This window comes from Urocampus carinirostris, chromosome 16, assembly GCF_059441175.1.
Source record: "Urocampus carinirostris isolate Australia breed hairy pipefish chromosome 16, RoL_Ucar_1.0, whole genome shotgun sequence".
In the NCBI taxonomy this organism is placed as follows: domain Eukaryota; kingdom Metazoa; phylum Chordata; class Actinopteri; order Syngnathiformes; family Syngnathidae; genus Urocampus; species Urocampus carinirostris.
In genome coordinates this window covers 25,721,021-25,740,482 of record NC_142364.1, presented here as the reverse complement: position 1 = coordinate 25,740,482, position 19,462 = coordinate 25,721,021, and the positions used below count along the sequence as shown (strand labels likewise).

Below are 19,462 nucleotides of genomic sequence, written 5' to 3'. Positions count from 1 at the left end.
ATACCGGTATATTTATTTCTTATGATATTTCTTGCAATGGAAGGACAAAACAAATGTGTTTCATTCATATGTGCATGATGAGTTGAATGAATGAATTAATGAAACCTTATTTCAAACATGAGAAAACAAAAATAAAACAAAACAATAAGTCAAAAAAATAAAAGCAATGTGAATGTAACATGTTGGAAAAGGAATAGGAAGAAGCATATGCTTATTTGATCCTAACCCACTTCCTTAATAATTGTGTCTTATAGCTAAAGCTCCTGTGCATTTACATATAACAATTACCTCAAAATATATACATAAACATTTACATACGTTTTGTGGATGCACAGTCACTCCGCTATCTTCATCATCATCATTATCATCACAATTTGCACATAGGCAGCGAACCACCATTCTTGAGTGTCCTGAACTTTGCATTAAAGTTATACAAGTTGATTGTCATTAGTTGGTATACTCTCATCATCAAGCGGTGCTGTGATTGAAAACACTTGTTCATCAAACACAGGTATACCCAGATCGATATTCCTTAAAATAAAAAGACGGACCGCCACTTACCTCGGCTGAGCGTGCAATGCTGAGTTGGTGCTCCAGGCAGGACAAGGCCTGTTCGTAGTTTCCTAACTGGCTGTGTAGCGTTCCCAGCTCTCCGTAGGCTTGCGCCTTGCCACTAGCTGCCCCGCCTAACTCGTGGGCCACCACCAGCCTCTTCTCCAAGCACACCAAAGCCTGTTGCAGATTTCCTGCAGACCTGGGAAAGACAGTCATGGAAAAAATAGTGATATGCCCCTTCCCTCCAAATGCAGAATATTTATCTAATTTTAGGTACAGTTGTTCTGATTGTAAAGGGACACTGTCTAATATTTGACCACTACATGTCTCTTTATTGCAGTAGTGCAACCGAGAACGAGTACTAGAAAGCAAAAGTAAGAATACAAACTACGGAGACTCAAAGACACCAAAACGCACCATTTTACGTCCCACTTTTTTGCCTAGCCTTTTTGAGATTCATGGGTACCTGTAGCAACAAAACGATGGACAATAATGTCAGCTCCTTTTAAGTGAGCCTCATGTTATGTTAAATACAGTAAACGCAAATTATTTGTGTATGAACGGTGCGCGCACACACACATGCACACACACACAAACCGGGCACGGGAATCAAATGCGAGTCGTGGCGGTGAGAGCGACAAAACCTGTCCAACCTGTGATACAGATGACATGTGAAAAGGCATTTGATTTCAAACTGTTTTTACTAATGTTGCAAATGCCAAAAAGCACGACACGGTAAACATCTCTTTGGTGTATCTGGTGATGAATCGGACTTTGCGTTTATTTAAACCTTTCGGGACGACTTTCTGTTTCTACCATTCTCCAAATTTCGTTTCTGCCACCGTAGGTACAAATAGTGTGATAATGAGATAAAACTGAAAGCCTTTTGTATGTCTTCGGTAACCCTGGAGGTCTAGTGGCTGCCGCGACCTGGGTTCGATTCTCGTTGGATATGATTTGCTATACTGGCTATATTGGTTGGCGCTGACCGATGTTTTTCAAGTAATCAGTCATTGCACAAATACGGTTATAAAACGTAAATACATTTCCAACATTATCCTCCCTGTTGTGCGGTATACAAGGCACACCGGGTTACAAGGCGCACCTTCAAATTTCTGCTCCATGTGGTGTTTTGAGGTGCGCTTTATAGTCCGGAAAATCTGTCAGTTTTGCAGTGTTTTCACAAAAAAATTGCAGTGTTTTCCCGAAAATGCCATTTTAACTTGTGAAGTACCTGTGTGCATTTCCAAGTCCTCTGTAAGCTTTTTCCTGGTCCTGGAATCTCTTGAGACTCTGAGCTACCGTCAAGGCCTTGTCGTAGCACCGAATGGCCTCCTCAAAGTCCCCCAGGGTCTGATAACAGTCTGCTAAGTTCCCGTAAGCCCGCCCACGATCCTGGATAGCCTCCCTGGAACTCAACTGTTGCAGCGTGGCGAGCTGCTGCTCCAAGAAGCCGATGGCTTCCTCAAAGTGGCCCATGTTCATCTTAGTGATGCCCACGTTCCCGTGGACCTGGGCCTCCAGGCGGGCGTCGGCCAGATTTCGCGCCAGGCCCATTTGAGCCTCGTAGCACTGTAGAGTTGTGTCGTAGTCTCTGCGAGCCATGTGTACGCTAGCCAGGTGGCCCAAAGCGTGACACTCCCCTCGATGGTCATGTAGATCTTTACGCAGGGTTAACTCTTGGCTGTGGAAGGACAACGATGTCTCCAGCTGGCCAAGCAACCTGATAGAGGTGCGGAAGATTAGTTAGTTTTTTGATGTATAATGTTTTACGTAGCAGTAGTTCTCAGAAGAAGATACGTGAAATTTTAAGAAACCTATTTAAAGCACTTTGAGGTGCACCGGAATTTATGGGCCGAGCCCCAAAATGTAGTCTTTTGTCATATGTTTTTATTTATAAGCACTGGTAAAACGTTAGCCATGAGTCCGAACCTGTCTTGAATTAGTGCTATGTCATGCCTAAAATGTCAATTATTATGTTTGGGTTTGGACTGGGGCAAGCTTCTCTCTCGCTGACTTTGCTTTTCTTTGAATTATCCCCCCGTAATTTGTTCTATGTTTTCTTTTCTCTGTGATGGATCCACGCAGCGCAGGATACACACTTCTCGGCACGTCCCCTTGTTGGCGCGTGCGCTTGGCGTGCGGCGGGGGGCAGAGTCGACCAAAGTCACCCGTCCTTTCTCCTCCCGAGTCCTCACGAATAAAGAATGAAAATTTGGGTTTGCTTCAGGCTCACTCCCTTAATTCAAATAAATTGGTCAGGCTCGGGCTGGTTCAGGCTTTTATACCAGCGGGCTGGGTCGGGTCGGGCTGGATTTTTTTAGGTCCGATCCTACGTATAATATGGACTATATGGCACATGGAATTAAAACTGCGTAAAAAGTTGGATGGCAATGAGTAATCTTATTTTGAGTGATTTTTAAAATGTCTTATAAAATAAGAAATCAAATACTCAAAATTAACCAAATAATCTGCTACGTATACAATTATTTCTTGGGGAGTGAAAACATACATTTTTCTTTTTTTTTACCGCATTTCCCCCTCCTTCTAAACAACATTCTCATTTAACTTCTCACCTGTAAACTGATCCTAGAGCTGAGTATGCATCTGCCTCCTTCTTATGATCCTGAAGCCTGTGAGCTAAAGATAACTGCTGCTGGTAGAGGCTGGCAGCTCCCTGAAGATTATCCTGACAAACGCTGAGATCTCCGAGGTTGCCCAAGGCCCTGAAGATTGCCTACAAACGCACATAAGAGTTCTATAGATGCTTTTTATGTTTTCTGTTTGTGTTTTTTTGTGACGACTCCAACATGGATACCTACTTGTGTGTTTTCCAAAGCTCGTGCAACCTGTAGAAAGTGTTTCTGACACTCTTCTGCTCTGTTAAACTCTCCCAAGGCTTTGTGGGCCAGGCCCAGGTTACAATAGGCTTTTCCCTGGGCCAGCTTGTCCTGAAGGTCCTTGGCCAATGCCAGGTCCTGTTTGTAGTATCTAGGAGGGAAAATAAAAAAAGGAAACATGCAGAACGGTTTTAAAGTCCTGTATTTTCAGACTATAAGGTGCACCTAAAAACCCAAACTTGGGCAGAAATGTATAAGTGCATTTTACAACCCAGCCTTGTATACCATAGAACACAGCGGATAACATTGGAAATGCACAGAGTACTTATAAGGTATGCGTTTTGCTGTATTTAAGCAAGAAGTGATAAAATCGATAACATCGCTGACCTTAATTTCATAACACTGTATTCAAGGGGAATCAAATCTGAGGAGTAGCTGTGAGAGTGTCAACACTTTACTAGTAGGTGGTAGATAACATGCGACAAGGCATTAGCGCTTATATCAATCACACACTTTTAAAGTCTTTCAACAAAATACTACACGAGCTCTTTTACATATGTATACAGATTGAACTGAGAAGTTATTGATGCACAGGTAAAGTGGAGAGATTGTTCAACTTATCAGAATGCATTGGGCAAAACAGTGTCGCTGGCACAGTAAAAATATTATGATAATTGGAAAATCTCTAATGCCTTTTCATATGTCAACCATACCACTAAAGTTCTAGTGGTAAAGTGTCAGTGCTCACACCCCCACTACTCAACCTAGATTCTCATTGCATACAATGTTTTGTGATCATGGTCAGTGACATTTATTGACTGATCAATCATTGCCCCGATATATGCCGTAAGTGTATAAGAAGTCCAACAGTTAGTGTAGCTCCTCAGTAGCTCTAGCTCTTGTTGTGGTTTTGTAGCTCTTACTGTAGCCAAAAATTCATGCACATTATAGTCCACTGCGCTTCATGTATGAAAAATATATAATGAACTTTTTGGGGGGTTGTACCTGATAATCCTGTCCACATTTGGGTGGAACTCATTAGCTGTCAGCCATTGTTTTGAGGATGGGCTTGCACCTATGTAGAAGGTGTTGACCCAATCACAGATGCGAGAACTGACTGGGCTTTGTCAAACAATGCTAAGTATAGCTCCAATGTTTTGTCCATCGGTCACAATCCTACACTCTGAGTTCTGTTTTTATGTTCTTTTTTTCTCTCTTTTGCTTGCTTTTACCTTATTTGATCACTCACTTTTGGGTTGTATATTCCTCCTTACAGTATTGTCATTTCTCTAGATTTTCCTGAGTTTTTTCCTACAATCACAACTCTTCCTCTTTCCTTTTTCAGTTAAACTTCCCCTTTATTCCTTGCTGGTTTGTTGTCTTTCTCATCAAGTTTACTAAGTATAACAAACACCTGCCTGACCTCCCGAATGAAGTATTATACTGTCAACTTCTCTGCTTCAACTTACTGGATCATCAAAACCTCCACTTGTCTATTGGGTAACATTTGTTTGCCTCTGGTGTTCTGGTTACTGTTGCCTCACTGGCTGGCTTTCTGTTTAACGAACCCTGCCCTAATAAAGGACTACTGTTTGATTCTACTAATCATCGCTTCTGCATCTTGGTTCCACACCATTTCAAGTGGGTTAAAGACACAAACAGGCAAACAATAACCAAACACCAAACAGAAGGAATAACAGGAAACAAAATTGGAGGAAATTGAAATCATCATACATCATACACCCAGATTTTTTAAATAATATTTTTTTCCATTTTATAAAACATTGTAGTTTAGTTCGTCCGGTGCGCTTAATTATTTTTTTATATATAACATATACAGCCAAAAATAGATGATTACTGTGTGATAAAAATGGGTTTAAAAAACAAACACATAAAATAACTATCTTTCTGTAGAAAATGTATGTGTTGTTTTTACAGATTATTTATCTATTTTTAAATGAGAAAATAAATAAAATCTAAATAAAAAAATAAAGAATTATAACATCTTCTATAGTAAAGGGCTGCTCACCCTAATTGAAAAGGGGGTATTAGGAAAACTATAATTAATTATTAAAATGAGTAAAAATATCAATATATTTAACTATTTATTGATGTATTTATGCATTTATAGTTGTACCTACATATATATATATATATATATATATATATATATATATATATATATATATATATATATATATATATATATATATATTATATAATGCATTTATTAATTAGCAGTTTATACATTAAATGATCCCCATTACATGTGATACAATTATAATTATCAATTTGTATTTGAATATTCATTTCAGCTACATAGCGTAGGTTTACCGAAAATAATGACATTCAATAATTGCCTTTAAAATATTTTATTATGTTTAAGTTAATTTAAAATCTCTGGAGTTTCTCTATATGATATATATATATATATATCTTGCTTTCATTACGAGACACTTTTCCACATCTATCCATGGGAAAAACATTGCTTGATCTAAATGGGTCAACAGTCACATTCCTACTGAAAAATCCAAAACACTTCAACAACCTTTATTGGACCAATAAATCAAAATTCTGACCTGATAGCATCATGGTACTGTCCTAGACAGAAGTGGGCGTAGGCTAGGTTGTGGCAGACTTTTCCCTCACCCTCTAGATCCTGCAGGCCGGGAGCCAAGAGCAAATACTGCTGGTAATGCGGCAACGCCAGCTTGTATTCGCATCTGCAGCAGTAGAAGTTGCCCAGGTTTGCTGAAAAATAAAAATATATTAATAGAAATTCAAAACTGTTATTTCTATTCACATCTGACACTCATAGTCCTGCTTGCCTAAAGCTCTCGCTTCGCTTTGAATGTCCCGAAGCTCCCGTGAGATACTCAGGTGGCGTAGGTAGTGTTGGAGGGCTCGGTCTGGAGCACCAAGTGCCTGGTAGGCCACTGCCAGGTTTCCGTGGGTGGAGGCTTGGGAAGCTCGGTCGTTTACCTGCAGTGTTGGGACGAACGCGTTACAAAGGAACGTGTTTCAGCAACGCAATAACTTTTTTTCTGTAATGAGTACTGTAAGAAGAGATTAATTACATTTGGTAACTCGACTTACTATATGGAGCGTTTATACGCTACTCATTAAAAGCAGAAGATGAATTGCGGTGTTAGCGGACTGCTAAATAATTCTGAATCACTCATATTGTCACAAACCATGAACGGAGGTGGGACCCAATAGCAATTTTCTCAGTTTTTATTGATAAAAGAGGGAGAGAAAGGCTTGCTTCCACGATCCGCGGATCGCCGAACACGGATAGCAGGTGGCGGGAACGCGGAAGTGGCACTTCCGTGTCGAGCGAGGAATAGCAAGTTGTTGGCCGGGGCTAGAGATCAAAGGCGGTGTCGAGTTCGTAAGCGAGGTCGGTAGCAGGAGGCTGGCAGGTAACGGGGCAAAACAGATCAGGTAACAGGTAGGCAGAACGGGCAAAGTCAGGTCCGGAAACGGGTCGGTAACAAAGATCAGGCAGGATAAGGCTTAGCAAAAACGGGGTCGGACGAGAAGGCTAACTGAGCAGAAGGCAACAGTTTGCAACGATCGGACGCCGGAAACAGGGAGCCAGGGGGCTTAAAAAGTGGCAAGGAGCCAATCAGCGACCAAGGCTGTTGGCGCCACCGGGGCAGCCGCAGATGCCCCAAATCAGTAACCATGACACATATTGTCTAATACAACCCTGTAATAGCCAGTGCAAACGGAAAGGCATGATTATATCGACTTACTAAGTACAAACTGAATACAGTTATAGTAGTGCAGAGTATGCGGACACTGAATGTCTCCTAATGCAGATATTCTCCCTACCGTATAGATTTTCAGCTTAGCCAAATTTGCAACTATAAAATAATAAAAATACTCAAATCAGAGGTTTAGCTTATATGCATATATTTCGTAATCTGTCACCAGTAGTGAATGGTAGGCACTGTGTCGGTAGGGGGCATGGCTTAAACAGGAAAAACAAAGCAACTCAAACAATGGGATGAACATAAATAATTTATGGTAAAAGTGTATGTTTATAATTGTTTATTTGTAAAACTATTTTGGCAATACACCATGCCTGGAAAAAAAGAAAACATCTTAGACCTGGCATGTCAAACAATGTGATGATTTATTCCAGCCCACCATAAAGTTCTGAGGATGTTATTAAAGATGCGAGACTCTAGGTTACTTCTATCAAAAGTTATGATTTTTAAAATAAATACAACCCAAATGCTTCCTCTGGCCGCTAGAGGTCAGTAAAAAATATACTCTTAGCTTTAGTAGGCCCATCCAAGTACTTTGATCTGACGTAATCTAATCCTATTGGCATGCACTGCTAAAACCTTTATTGTGTATTTCCTTTTTATTAATTTCAAACCGATACAACAAATATGCAAAAACTATATAATTTTTGTAGCTCTACTTGAGATTGTGTAGCGATGTGAGTTGGTTCAGGTCTGAGCTGCATTTACTCAACTATTAAAAGAAACCAGTATACACATTCAACGCAAAACATGAACTCTATTTTTTTCATTGTTTTTCAGTAAATGTGTTATGCCTAAAAAAGATCGCTTGACATCTATGATTATAATATGCAGGAAAGGCTACTAAAATAGGCTAAATGATCAAGTATAATATTAACACTAGGGTGCACTAAACACTTCAAGTTGAACTTTATTTACCGATTCGGCCCGCCTAAGAACAGAAAGACTGGCTCCAAATCCAAAACCAGACTGAGTTTGACATCCCTGTCCTAAGCAGTACCCAGAATTGGAAAATTAGATTTTCTTTTGGTTTGAAGCCCAGAGACAAAGTGAACATGGAGTGTCTCTGCAAAGTATCCCTTTGCAAACTCTCATGATTGGGCAAGAAATATGACGGGTTCACTACTTCCACAGATTGGTCTTCATTTTTCATTCTATGTCTATGTATTATATCATATGGCTATTTGAAAGCTGTTTTAGATGGTTTGCTTCTATGGTAGTTTATACTGTTATGTGTAACTAGTTACTCTCAGAATAACGTGCTACCTTTTGGTGTCAGTAATCTGGGGGTAACTGTTACATTTTGAATAAAATAACTAGTAACTGTAACTAACAGTAATGCGCCAAACACTGTTAACCTGCAACTCTTGTTGTCAGTCTCTGCTCTTTGCTAAAGGGTCTCTTTGAAGGGCCTACCTCCAGGGAGATGTTCAGTTCCTGGCGGTGGAAGCCCACAGCTTGCTCGTAAAGGCCAAGAGCATGATAGGCATTGCCCATGTTGCCGTAGGCCCTCCCCTGAGCCGCGTAATCACCAAGCTCCTGGGCGCAGGCCAGGTGAGCCTTGTGGAGCTTCAATGCCTCCTCATAGTCGCCTCGCATCTGGTGGATGATGCCTGAGGTGGATGAAAACTTGTTTGCTTGTTTGCTCAACTAGTTGTTCACTAGTGTGTTTTTCTAAGGAGGTACTTGTCAGTGACGTGCAGTGAGGTTTGTGTCTGGTAAAGCAGTCAGATTTCAAAATAAATGAACATACATCTTATTCATCATTTAATTGGCAGATAAAGAAAGCGGTATATAAATTTTGGCATGGAAAACAATGTTTACCCTAATGAATGAAGTCAATAGAAAGTCAAGATTGTCAAATAAATGAAATTACATCTTATTTATCATTTGATTGGCAATGCAAGACAGAATTATGTATAGACTGCAGCATAGAAAAAAAACGTTTTAATGTCTTACGTTAATGTATAAAAAAGGTGTATGCAGGCCTAAAGGGCAAAAGTGTACATTTTCACGATAATCAATTCAGCCGTTTGTTTCAGAGCTCCTAAGTCACATACAAACACACACATTTAGATTTAGATAGATCTGACCTTGCCTCACTAGACACAAAACTCACTGCTCGTCAGTGTCTCACATAAATCTGACTTAGGGCCTTTTATTGATGGTCTAACATTTATTTGCACTGTTGGATTGAGGCGACTTAAGAAACTGAAACTGTTTTAAATAAAAGATGAGTTCAGCAGTAACGAGACACAGAAGAACTGGAGTGTAACGCAATCCCCGGCGAATATTTGGAGTCTTCACATCACAAGGTTGCCTTAAAATGAAGCATCAAATAACCAACCCAGGTTGGAGGAGGCTCGGCCTTTCGCAGCAGTGTCCTGCAGCTTCTCAGCGATCTCCAGTTGACGTTGGTGATAGCTCAGCGCTCCCTCCAGGTCCTAAATAGCACATTAAAAACTCTCATTTTGAACGAAAGCGTATGAAGATATTTAGAAGAAGGACCTGCATGCAACGCGCTGCGTGCCCGAGGCCAGCAAGGGCCCTCATCTCCACGGTGAAGTCTCCAAGCTGATGGGCCAGCTTCAGAACTCGGCTGTGGTACGACACAGCTTTGTCGTAGTCGCGCTGAGCGTGGTAGGCGCTGCCCAGGTTGCTGTAGGCTCGAGCCTCCTCGCGTGGGTTCTTCAGAGCCTGACATGAGATTCCGTGACACAAAGTACATGGTGGCCTTATTGGTAGAGCTCAACGATATGGAATGTGGTAATCAAACAGATGGAGTTTTCAAACAATGTTTCTCAACTGTTCGGTCACGGCCCAAAAGTGGGTCTACGACCCATTTTAAGTACCTCGGTAATAGGATGCTGAGAAAAATAAACAGAGTCGATTACACCCCAGAACAGTAGATGGCGATAATGGACTACAAAAGCGAGTTGACACACGCCATTTCACACCACAGAAAAAGACTGGTAACGTTTGTTTACATATGTTGAGCATGGCCGAACGCAAACACAGCAGAGAATGAATGAGGTATGGATTTTACGGAACTGAGCACTAAAGCAAAAGTGTGTATTACTTGACCAAATATGTTGCTGTATTGTGTTGTGTAACCGAAGACAAATTTTAAAAAACAAAAAGAAGATGCAAACTATGGACATTTTTCTTCTCTTTTGTTCTTCTTTTTTGCCAATCTTTCACGAGCTTCTTGGCTTTTTCAGGAACCCGTAGCAACTAAGAAATAAAAAATTGAGGAAAAAAACCCTCAAAGATCATTTTATGATGAAATCCTACATCCCTCAATAATAGGTTAAATGTGATCCTCCTAAAAGACCCCCAGCCCTCCACACTTTTTATGCCAATAATTTACTATTCCAGGCCCCTGTAAGAATGTTTTTTCAACCATGTGGCCCCGAGGTAAAACAGGGTTCCAACAGCTGAAAGCAAGTTGAATTCAAGACCTGTTTGATGCCTTTGGAAATCAAATTTAAGATATAGTCGACAAAAAAACACACAAATTAATAGCACACAATACATGGTGCCTCATACACACTAGGTGGCATAGCTTTTAGTACGATGTTGCCACGAAAGTCAATTTGTAAATGAATTACCGGTAAAAAAATGTTTTTAAAATCTGACTAAATCTTTTTAGTTCAAACAATTATAAATCTTGTTAATGTTTGCACATTTTTAAGACTCTCGAGAATTGGATTTGAAACATTTTAATGCCAATGAAGCCTTATTCTTAGAATAGTGAATTCAATGCCCTTTAAGACTTTTCAAGGATCAGTGGGAACCCTTTAAAATATGTTTGACATCCCTTCCTTAAAACATTTTATTTTCTTATTTTATTTTATTTTTATTTTTAATTTTGGCTGTCGTCAGCCTGAAATGAGCACATATTTAGTGTTAGCGGTTAGGTAAAATATTTAGATGTTTTTTTGACTATATATTTTAAGACAAAATTCAACAAATCCACCAAAAGTGCTCTCTAGACATTGGCAAATACTTCAGCGCGTTTGATGTTTTGATAAAAATCTATGAAACAATAACAATGCCAGAACTTGGGTCCCATAACAACAAATATACTACTTAAAATTTGTCTCCCTCCAGCAGTTACTGAAGTACTTAAGATTGTTGAGGCTCATTTGTCGAAAATATCGGTTTCAAAACACGTGCGAGCAGCGTTCTTCTGTAAAAATATCATAATTAATGCAAATGAGGGATACAGTATATGTGCAGAGATCCGCCCACCCCTACCGCTCACCCAATAAAATTGCTCTAGGTGCTTTGCTGGTGTTTTCGGATGTTTACAGTTTGTTCAGTGGGTCTTCATCATAAAGTATCTCAACTGTGAACATACATTGTTTAATGAGCTCCTATAAACAGAATTCCAAAGCGGGGTCTGTTGGTGTAACACCGTTAGAATAAACTGCAGTTGAAATTTTGTCCCATACACTTTGGATTGAACAAATCGCTCACTGTGTTGCTTCAGCTTTGCGCACACTAAATTTGGTTAGTCACAGAAAAAAATGTTATGGCCCTTGTTTTATCTCTGAGCCAGATGTATTCAAGAAAATAGCCATATCTGACTTGTTAGCCATACATTCCCAACCCCTGCACTGCAAAAAAGAGAGATGTGCAGTGGTCAAATAATAAACATTGTCCCTTTGTAGTGTCGCCATCAAAAATCCAATTCCCTTAATTAGATTATTAAAAAGCATATAATGGAAGAAAATTGTTTTAACATGTCGCACCTTGGCAATATCCAAGTGTTGTTGGTGGCACCGCATGCCGCTGTGGACGTCACCCATGGCGGTGTACACGGCACCCATGTCGCCCAATTGCCGGGCCTCGGAAAGCTGGCAGCCATCTTGTCTGGCAATTGCCACACACTGCTTGTGGCTAGTTAGCGCGTTAGGGTAGTCGCCGATAGCCGCGTACACATGCCCCAAACAGCTGAGGGCGGTGGACGTTGCCTGAGACGGGAAAACAGGTCACAATCAAAAATGGAATTGAAAAGGAATTACCGTATGTATTCGTGTTAGCATATTTGAGCGATGATTGATTGCAAAGTATTGAATGAAACCACATCTCTCGACCCACAAGACACTTTGGTCTATTTTTAGTAATAATATCCAAATCGCTTGCGTGGATGTTCTATAATAAATGCAGTAATTCTTGATGGCTCATCCACAGAGGCAAGCCGTCTCCTATTTTCTGTCCTTTCCTCCCTCAGCCACACCTAAATGTGAGTCAAGCATTGCTGTTTTGCACTGTTACTCATATCTAGAGTTATAAAGTTTCACTTTGGTCTTCATATTTTTAAAGATATAGTATTGCCGTTTGATGGTAATTCGGGCTGCGAAGAGGAAACATTCTGCGTGCGATGCCTGTTTTAATCTCAAAGTTACAGGGCATCCTGAAGAAAACAGAAATTGAGCAACTAGCCATAAATTCACTGTACCAGAGACAAATGTTGCAGAATGGAGAGAGCAAAGTTGTCCTCAAAGTTACAAGTAAAATCAAAAAAGCATGAAGAGGGAAACAACTCCTTGGTGTATCTGATGATGAATCAGACTTAGAAGGACATTGAATAAATATTGTATATATATATATTGGTATTGTGTTCATAGTTTACTTTGCCAATAAAGGATTTTTGTCAAGGCCTCACATATTTAACAACATTTGTCTCTTGCAATCCTTAGATTGACCAGAGAAAAAATGCAACACAATTTTATACCAATTTGTCATCAAAAAATAGGGGTGCACGTTATACACTAGAGACAGTGAAAGAAAAAAAAAAACTTGCTTAAAATTTGTGAAAAAAAATTGTTAAAAGAGGCCCAAGTTCGTTAAAAAACACAACATTATTTAGTTGAAAAGTAAAAGTTGAAAACAACTGTTATATCAGGCTGTTGGAAAAAAGTTTGTAAAATGACATTTTGCATTCTAAATTTGGACCACACTACACGAAGTAAACAAAATAATGACTGTTATGGGACATGATTTGGTCGGCTGATTTTACAATACAAAAAAAAATGAAGTGATTACACGATTTTGGTCACTCAATGGCCACTCACACACTTGCAATCGCTGGATAGGGGAAGCAAAACGAGGAAGTGGGGGTTCTTCGAGGTCAGGAAAAACGCCATTCCTGCCATTTTGCGTTGATTTATCATATTGAAATCATTCCCAGAGGCTTGATAATTACTGAACAACAATACCAAAGCCTCTAGATTTTTTCTTTTTTAATAAACCCCCCCCAAAAAACAAAAAAACTTTTTAATGTCTTGGCACTCAGGGACAATGCTTCTGAAAATGTATTTATATGTTACTGGACTGAATGAGTTAAATTAGGGAAAAAAATACACCTAAAATAAAACAATGGGACAACGCTGGCCATTAAGCTTAAAGCTATCTGAAGTACTTTTACAAACCTCTTTATGCTTCAGTTTCATGGCCAGGATCAGTTGTTGTCGGTGATTGGCCAGTGCCTCTTTGTAACTGCCTTTGGAGAAGAGGGCTGAGCCAAGGTTGCCGTAAGCACGGCATTCCCCCGTTTGATCACCTGAAGACAAGATTAGGCATCCGTTTATGTGATGTAATTATATTTTGGCCATTAATGTTTAATGAATAATTCAAAATTGTTTACCAGCTTGTGAGAAAATTATAGTTTGATTATAGTTTGAATTTGCCTTTGTATGACTTTATCCTCAAAAGTACCTAACAAAGCCAAATATTATATCCAGGTGTTGTCTTTTTTTACAATTGTATCAGCTTCGGTAGTTAATTTTCCTTTTCAGACGAAGATGACGCAGAAGTCCTTCAGCCATAGCGCTTGGCTGTCTCACCTCCCTAAAATGTGCCTCTCCTACCCATCTATGCTTCGTTAGAAATATACTGCATCATTGTTTAAGCTTACTGTAAATAATTAGTGTCTCTCTCTTCAGGAGGGCAAATCTTCCAATGTCAGTTGAGCATCTGGCCGGATACTTTAACTTTTGTTTTTCATTTATTATGTTAGTGTGACACCAAGCGACCAGCATTTTATCGTTTCATGTAACCATGTGATCTTCTTTAAGCTAATCAGATATGCTGTTTTACGCCTGTGTTTTGAATAAATGGGCCAGGAGTTATGAGATGTGTGTGATTCCTCTCTGAGGCGATCTTGGAAGCAGATCTAAGGGACAGCTCAGGTGGGATCCGCCTCAGAAGAGCTACCCAACTTAATCTCCGACTCACAGCGTGTTTCTTTCTTTGCCTGAATACAAGTTTTACCCTTGAGAAGCTTCCTTTCACTGATTTTCCATGGTGTCGCAGCTTCCAGATTTGTGCTTTCATACTTAAGCATTTAACCAATCCCATTTCAGCCATTACTTGTTGCCAGGGACAATAAATTGCCTACACAAAGACTTCTGGAGGCCATGAGCAATAACATTAGAGTCCGTTAAAGCTGATGGTGTGATATCACGAGCGTGGGCGTGGTTTTCATTTATTCCAGGATGAAAACGGTGAAAGTAAGAAAAGGACTGTTTCAAATACATTCCAAATGTAGACCCAAACCCTCAAAAAAAGCGAGAAGGAAAAGTTTCTTCGAACGCATTTAAGAATATTACATACTTGTACGCGCAACAAAATGAGCTGCGATGATGATTTCAGCCAGAAGATGGCAAGTACAATACTTTTTAAGTTACATACACTACTTTTAAACTATGACACCTCACTCTTTATGTTAGCTGGATTTTGACACTTACCTAAGGTGCGGGCCACATCCAGGTCCTGTTGCATGTAGGCCATGCTCTTCTCTGTGTAGCCCAGTGCCCAGTATGCTGCGCTGAGCGCTGAGAAGACGGAACCCCGCATCTTTAGCGAGCATGTGCTGATCTGTAGCGCCGATTCCAATGCTTCTGCGGCGGCAGCATGGAAACCGTGCGTCAGCAACTCCTGTCCGACCAGGGACACCACCATGAAGGGACTGCGCTCCAGCTTCATGGACTGCAGCTGTCGGTATGTCGGCTCCAAAGAATCTGGAATTGGAGGGTGAAGGGCAGTGCCGGAAAAACTATGGCTCGCGGGCCACATGCCCGTCAGGCTTTTTCATGCAGCCCGCTAACATAGAAATATTATGACGATATATATATATATATATATATAATATATAATAGTAAATAAAGTAAATACAAAATAATACAGATATACCACAAAATCTGCTGTGGAAATATTTAAAAAATGCTACAGAAATACTACATAAATACAACTACAGTAATTTTACAGAAACACAAAAAATACTACAAAAATACTACAGAAATATTATAAGAAAACTACAATGGAAATACTTCAAAAGTTCTTCCACAGACATACTACAAAAAACAACATGGCTATACTATAATACAAAAATACGTCTACAGAAATATTAGGAATTACTACAAAAATACTAATACAGAAATAAAACAACAGAAATACTACAATAATACAACAACAATAATATTACAAAAACACTACAGAAATACTATTATGTAAATAGAAATACTACAAAAGTACCACCACATTAGTACTACAGTACAAGTATACTACTACAGAAATTTTAAGACAGAAATACTAAAAATTACAACTACAGTAATACTAACATATAATAAAGATAAACCACAAAAATCTACTGTGGAAATATTAGAAAAATACTACAAAAATACGATACAAATACAACTACAGTAATATTACAAAACCAAATGCTACAAGGACACGACTATGGGAATACTTTAAAAATACTTCAACAGAAATACTCCAAAAAACACTACAGTGATACTATAAAACAAAAATACTACTACATAAATATTACAAATACTACAAACATACTGCTTCAGAAATATAATGACAGAAATACAAAACAAATACAACTACAGTGACATTACAAAATACTACTTATAAATTACAAAAAAACTGACATGAAAATACTACAAAAATACAACCGAAATACAATAAAAGACGACTATGGAATCACTACTATTGAAATACCACAGAAATACTAAATAATCTGAGTGCAGAAATAGTAAAAAAATATACAATCATAAACAAAACTACAGTACTAATCTTTTGCTTTAATTGGGAGCGTTTCAAAACTAATCTAATTTAATTCAAAACACAAATATAAAGAAATATAACGTGTAGATGCCTGCATGTATATTTATTCACAAGTGAAAAAAGGAATAGGTCTCTAGGATCGGCCACCTGGCCAAATGTTTTAACCCAATGTGGCCATCGACCTCAAATAGCTGCCCACCCATGGTGTAGGGTGATTATACACTTGCTTCAAAAACATCCTCCTTGAGAACTTTGTTTTTATTAAAAAAAAGCTTCAAGTGCATCACCTTGAGAAGAGGTGTCGTTGCAGGTTCAAATGACACGCTTCCGGGGGTGTCTCAAGTCAAGAGCTCCCTCATAAAAGCAGGCAGTAAGTACAGCCTCGCTCTGTGTCCCGGCATACAAAAACCGCAAGCGCCCACGCTCATGCCGTTTGCGCCAAAAACCTTCATCAAAGATGAGTCCTTTCCCAGTGCCTTGCTCTCTCGACCAAAGCACACTGAAGGAACCTCCGTTTCTCTCTCTGCCAAGAAAGAGCATCACCCGGCCTGAACCCCTACGCTGAACTCCCTTTCAAGGTATATGTAGCAACAAAACAAAAGCACAACTGCCAATTTGGTGCTGGGTTCAAATGGTTCAAACACGCCATCGAAAATCTCTGCTCATTTCTTTCATTAGCTATTTTCACTTTGAACAATATGTCCACCACTTTTTAAAACCCATCTCATTCCAATTTCTATATTGTTTGATTGTTTGTTTATTTACTTGAATGAATATAGTTGCATGTTAATAATGCATAAATACTGTGAATGTGTAGCTCTCTCAAAACTAGCATCCTAACCCTAATTAATTTTTTGTAGTCTAACTTTGGCGTCCTCTTCTGGGTAATCGGAGTTCGCTCCAATCGGCACTCAGAGATCCTAAAACTGTTTTCTTCTAAACACAAGATGAAAAATCGCTACGAGAGTGTGGCTAAATTAGCAGTCACCATGAACAGGTCAAAACATACCTCTGAGGGGCGACTTCATGGCAGCCTCCACCATGCCCGTCAGAAGCTGCAGACTTTTGGAGTCCTGAGCCAGACCAGAGGCGAAGGCCGCCAGAGCGTCGCCATGGCGACCGAGATGCTGCAAAGCCACCGCCTGCCGGAAGTAGGCCTGCACATTATATAAAGTAAGCAAACGTCAGCATTTTGTTAGATTAGGCCTCTCCGATATTAGACAGACGACTTGAGCTATGCCGATAGGTCGCTGTGACTTCTTGCTTGGCATCTTCCTATCCAAGCCTTGTAACGCACACTCTCCAGTTTGAACCAGCTAAGACCACTGAGTCGTACATAGTCACCTTGAGGCTGTGTCGTCCCCCTTGCGTGGGTTGGCGACCAGGAAAGTATAAAACTAGTCTCTATCTTTGCTAAGTCTTCCTTCTTCTGTGTCATGCTGGTGGAGGCTTCACAACCGTCCACTCTTTCGTTTTAGCACACAGTAAATGGTTAAAAGACAAATTGGCGTCTCCTGGTACTTATTTCTTGTATAACGAGCATCCAAGACAGGGGTGGCGAACAAGTTTGACGAAGAGCCGAAATTTTTAACTGTGAGAGTCAAAGAGCCACACCACGCACTGACCTGGAGCCAGAGTTTCAATTAAATCCACAAAACACAGTTTCAAAAACTCGCCTTCGCCATAATGTTTTTTTTAGCACGGGGAATGTTCCACGCCAATTTATTGGAGGCAAGTGTCACAGTTTCTCCATGCTTAATCAATTGCTGAAACATTTGAGACTGTCTTTTTACTTGGCTTTTCAAGGTGCTCAATTTGTGCTTGCGTAGTTCAGTACCTTTGGGGAATTCCGTGTCAATATTAGCATGGGCTGTGCTAAAATGACGCTGAATATTTGAAGTCTTGAAATGGCATATCATGGTACTGCATAATAAACAGTCATTTGCCATTCCGTTAACAAAAAAAGTAAGCATCTTCCCATTCTTCCTGAAATGCCCTGTGTAGACCGGTGGAATATATGCGCCGAGGAAGACTGCAACTTCTTGGCTTGTGCATAAATTAAATTAGCGTAAACATACCCTCATCATGCAAAATGCAAAAAGAAAGGCACATGACACAGCTTTCAAGCTGAAAGCAATCGAGCAGTCCGATAAAGAAGGAGCGAGCGTGTTGCCAGCGTGTTTTGGAACAAGGGAGCGTGGGACGACGTCTATATGACGAAGTTTCTTTCCGACCCTGAGGAAGACGACTTTGACGGCTTCAGTTCTAAGGAGGAAGATGAGGACGGTTTACCGTGATTTTTACAAGTACGGTATGTTTTTTTAACAGACCCGTTTACTGTGTTGCGAGCGTATTGCTCGCGTGTTGCTACCTGTCACAGGCACCGTTTGGGATGAAAGTTATTATTATTAAAGCTTTGAAAACTCTCTCGGTGAACCGTCTTTCTTTGTAAATATGCGTATCCATGCATAATATGTATTTGCAACTGTATATTTTTGGAATGTCTTTATTTCAGACACTTATTCTGACATATTTCCCACGGGCGAATAAAAAAAAGGGGGCGAAAAAAACGCAGGCTGACGGGAAGTGGGGACCGGTAAAGGTGAGTGTTTGTGGACGCGGCAGACATTAGTGGATATATATTCTTCCCACCCTTACCTTTGGAAATATACACTTTTTTCCTTGGATTACTTTCAACAGGACCCGGACTCTGCAGATCTGCATCGAACCTTAAGTACTGGTATTATTTTCCGTTCATTTTGCCGGCTGTGATTTTTGGACTGTGTACTTTTATGAAGGACATTCAGTTTCAATCGCGGGACTTAGTCGGGTTTGGGTTAATTTTGTGTTTGTGTTACATTTTTTTAATGTGGGCGCATGCGGCTTATATACAGGTGCGGCTTGTGTAAGTACAAAATCGGTTTTCCTCTTATAATGTGGTGGGTGCGGCTTATAATCAGGTGCGCTCTATAGTCCGGAATTTACGGTATATACATATATATCCATACATGTACATACATACAGACACACACACACACACGTATTTACATATACATATGCATATATCAATAATAAAATATCCAACACTTTCCTTTTAAGCATACCATAATATCCAACAATTTTCTTTAAAGCATATCATAATTTCTCCCAGTAGTTTTGTATTCTTTGACAATACCAATACGTATGTACTGTATGTTGTCAATATCTACC

At 39.7% G+C, this 19,462-nt stretch overlaps 1 protein-coding gene across 1 annotated transcript in view; it reads right to left on the bottom strand.

Annotated features, from left to right (window-relative positions):
• The window catches only part of ttc28 (tetratricopeptide repeat domain 28), a 58,296-nt gene that overhangs the window by 28,954 nt on the left and 9,880 nt on the right, over positions 1 to 19,462 (bottom strand). Inside the window, exons 3-15 of the mRNA XM_088319787.1 lie at positions 17,262 to 17,409; positions 14,929 to 15,201; positions 13,612 to 13,742; positions 11,929 to 12,150; positions 9,680 to 9,868; positions 9,519 to 9,615; positions 8,588 to 8,784; positions 6,224 to 6,377; positions 5,975 to 6,146; positions 3,378 to 3,546; positions 3,132 to 3,292; positions 1,790 to 2,278; positions 562 to 754 (exon numbers count right to left, since the gene is read on the bottom strand). Of these exons, the coding sequence (XP_088175913.1) occupies positions 562 to 754; positions 1,790 to 2,278; positions 3,132 to 3,292; positions 3,378 to 3,546; positions 5,975 to 6,146; positions 6,224 to 6,377; positions 8,588 to 8,784; positions 9,519 to 9,615; positions 9,680 to 9,868; positions 11,929 to 12,150; positions 13,612 to 13,742; positions 14,929 to 15,201; positions 17,262 to 17,409 (2,595 nt within the window). The remainder of the gene's footprint in view (positions 1 to 561; positions 755 to 1,789; positions 2,279 to 3,131; positions 3,293 to 3,377; positions 3,547 to 5,974; positions 6,147 to 6,223; positions 6,378 to 8,587; positions 8,785 to 9,518; positions 9,616 to 9,679; positions 9,869 to 11,928; positions 12,151 to 13,611; positions 13,743 to 14,928; positions 15,202 to 17,261; positions 17,410 to 19,462) is intronic.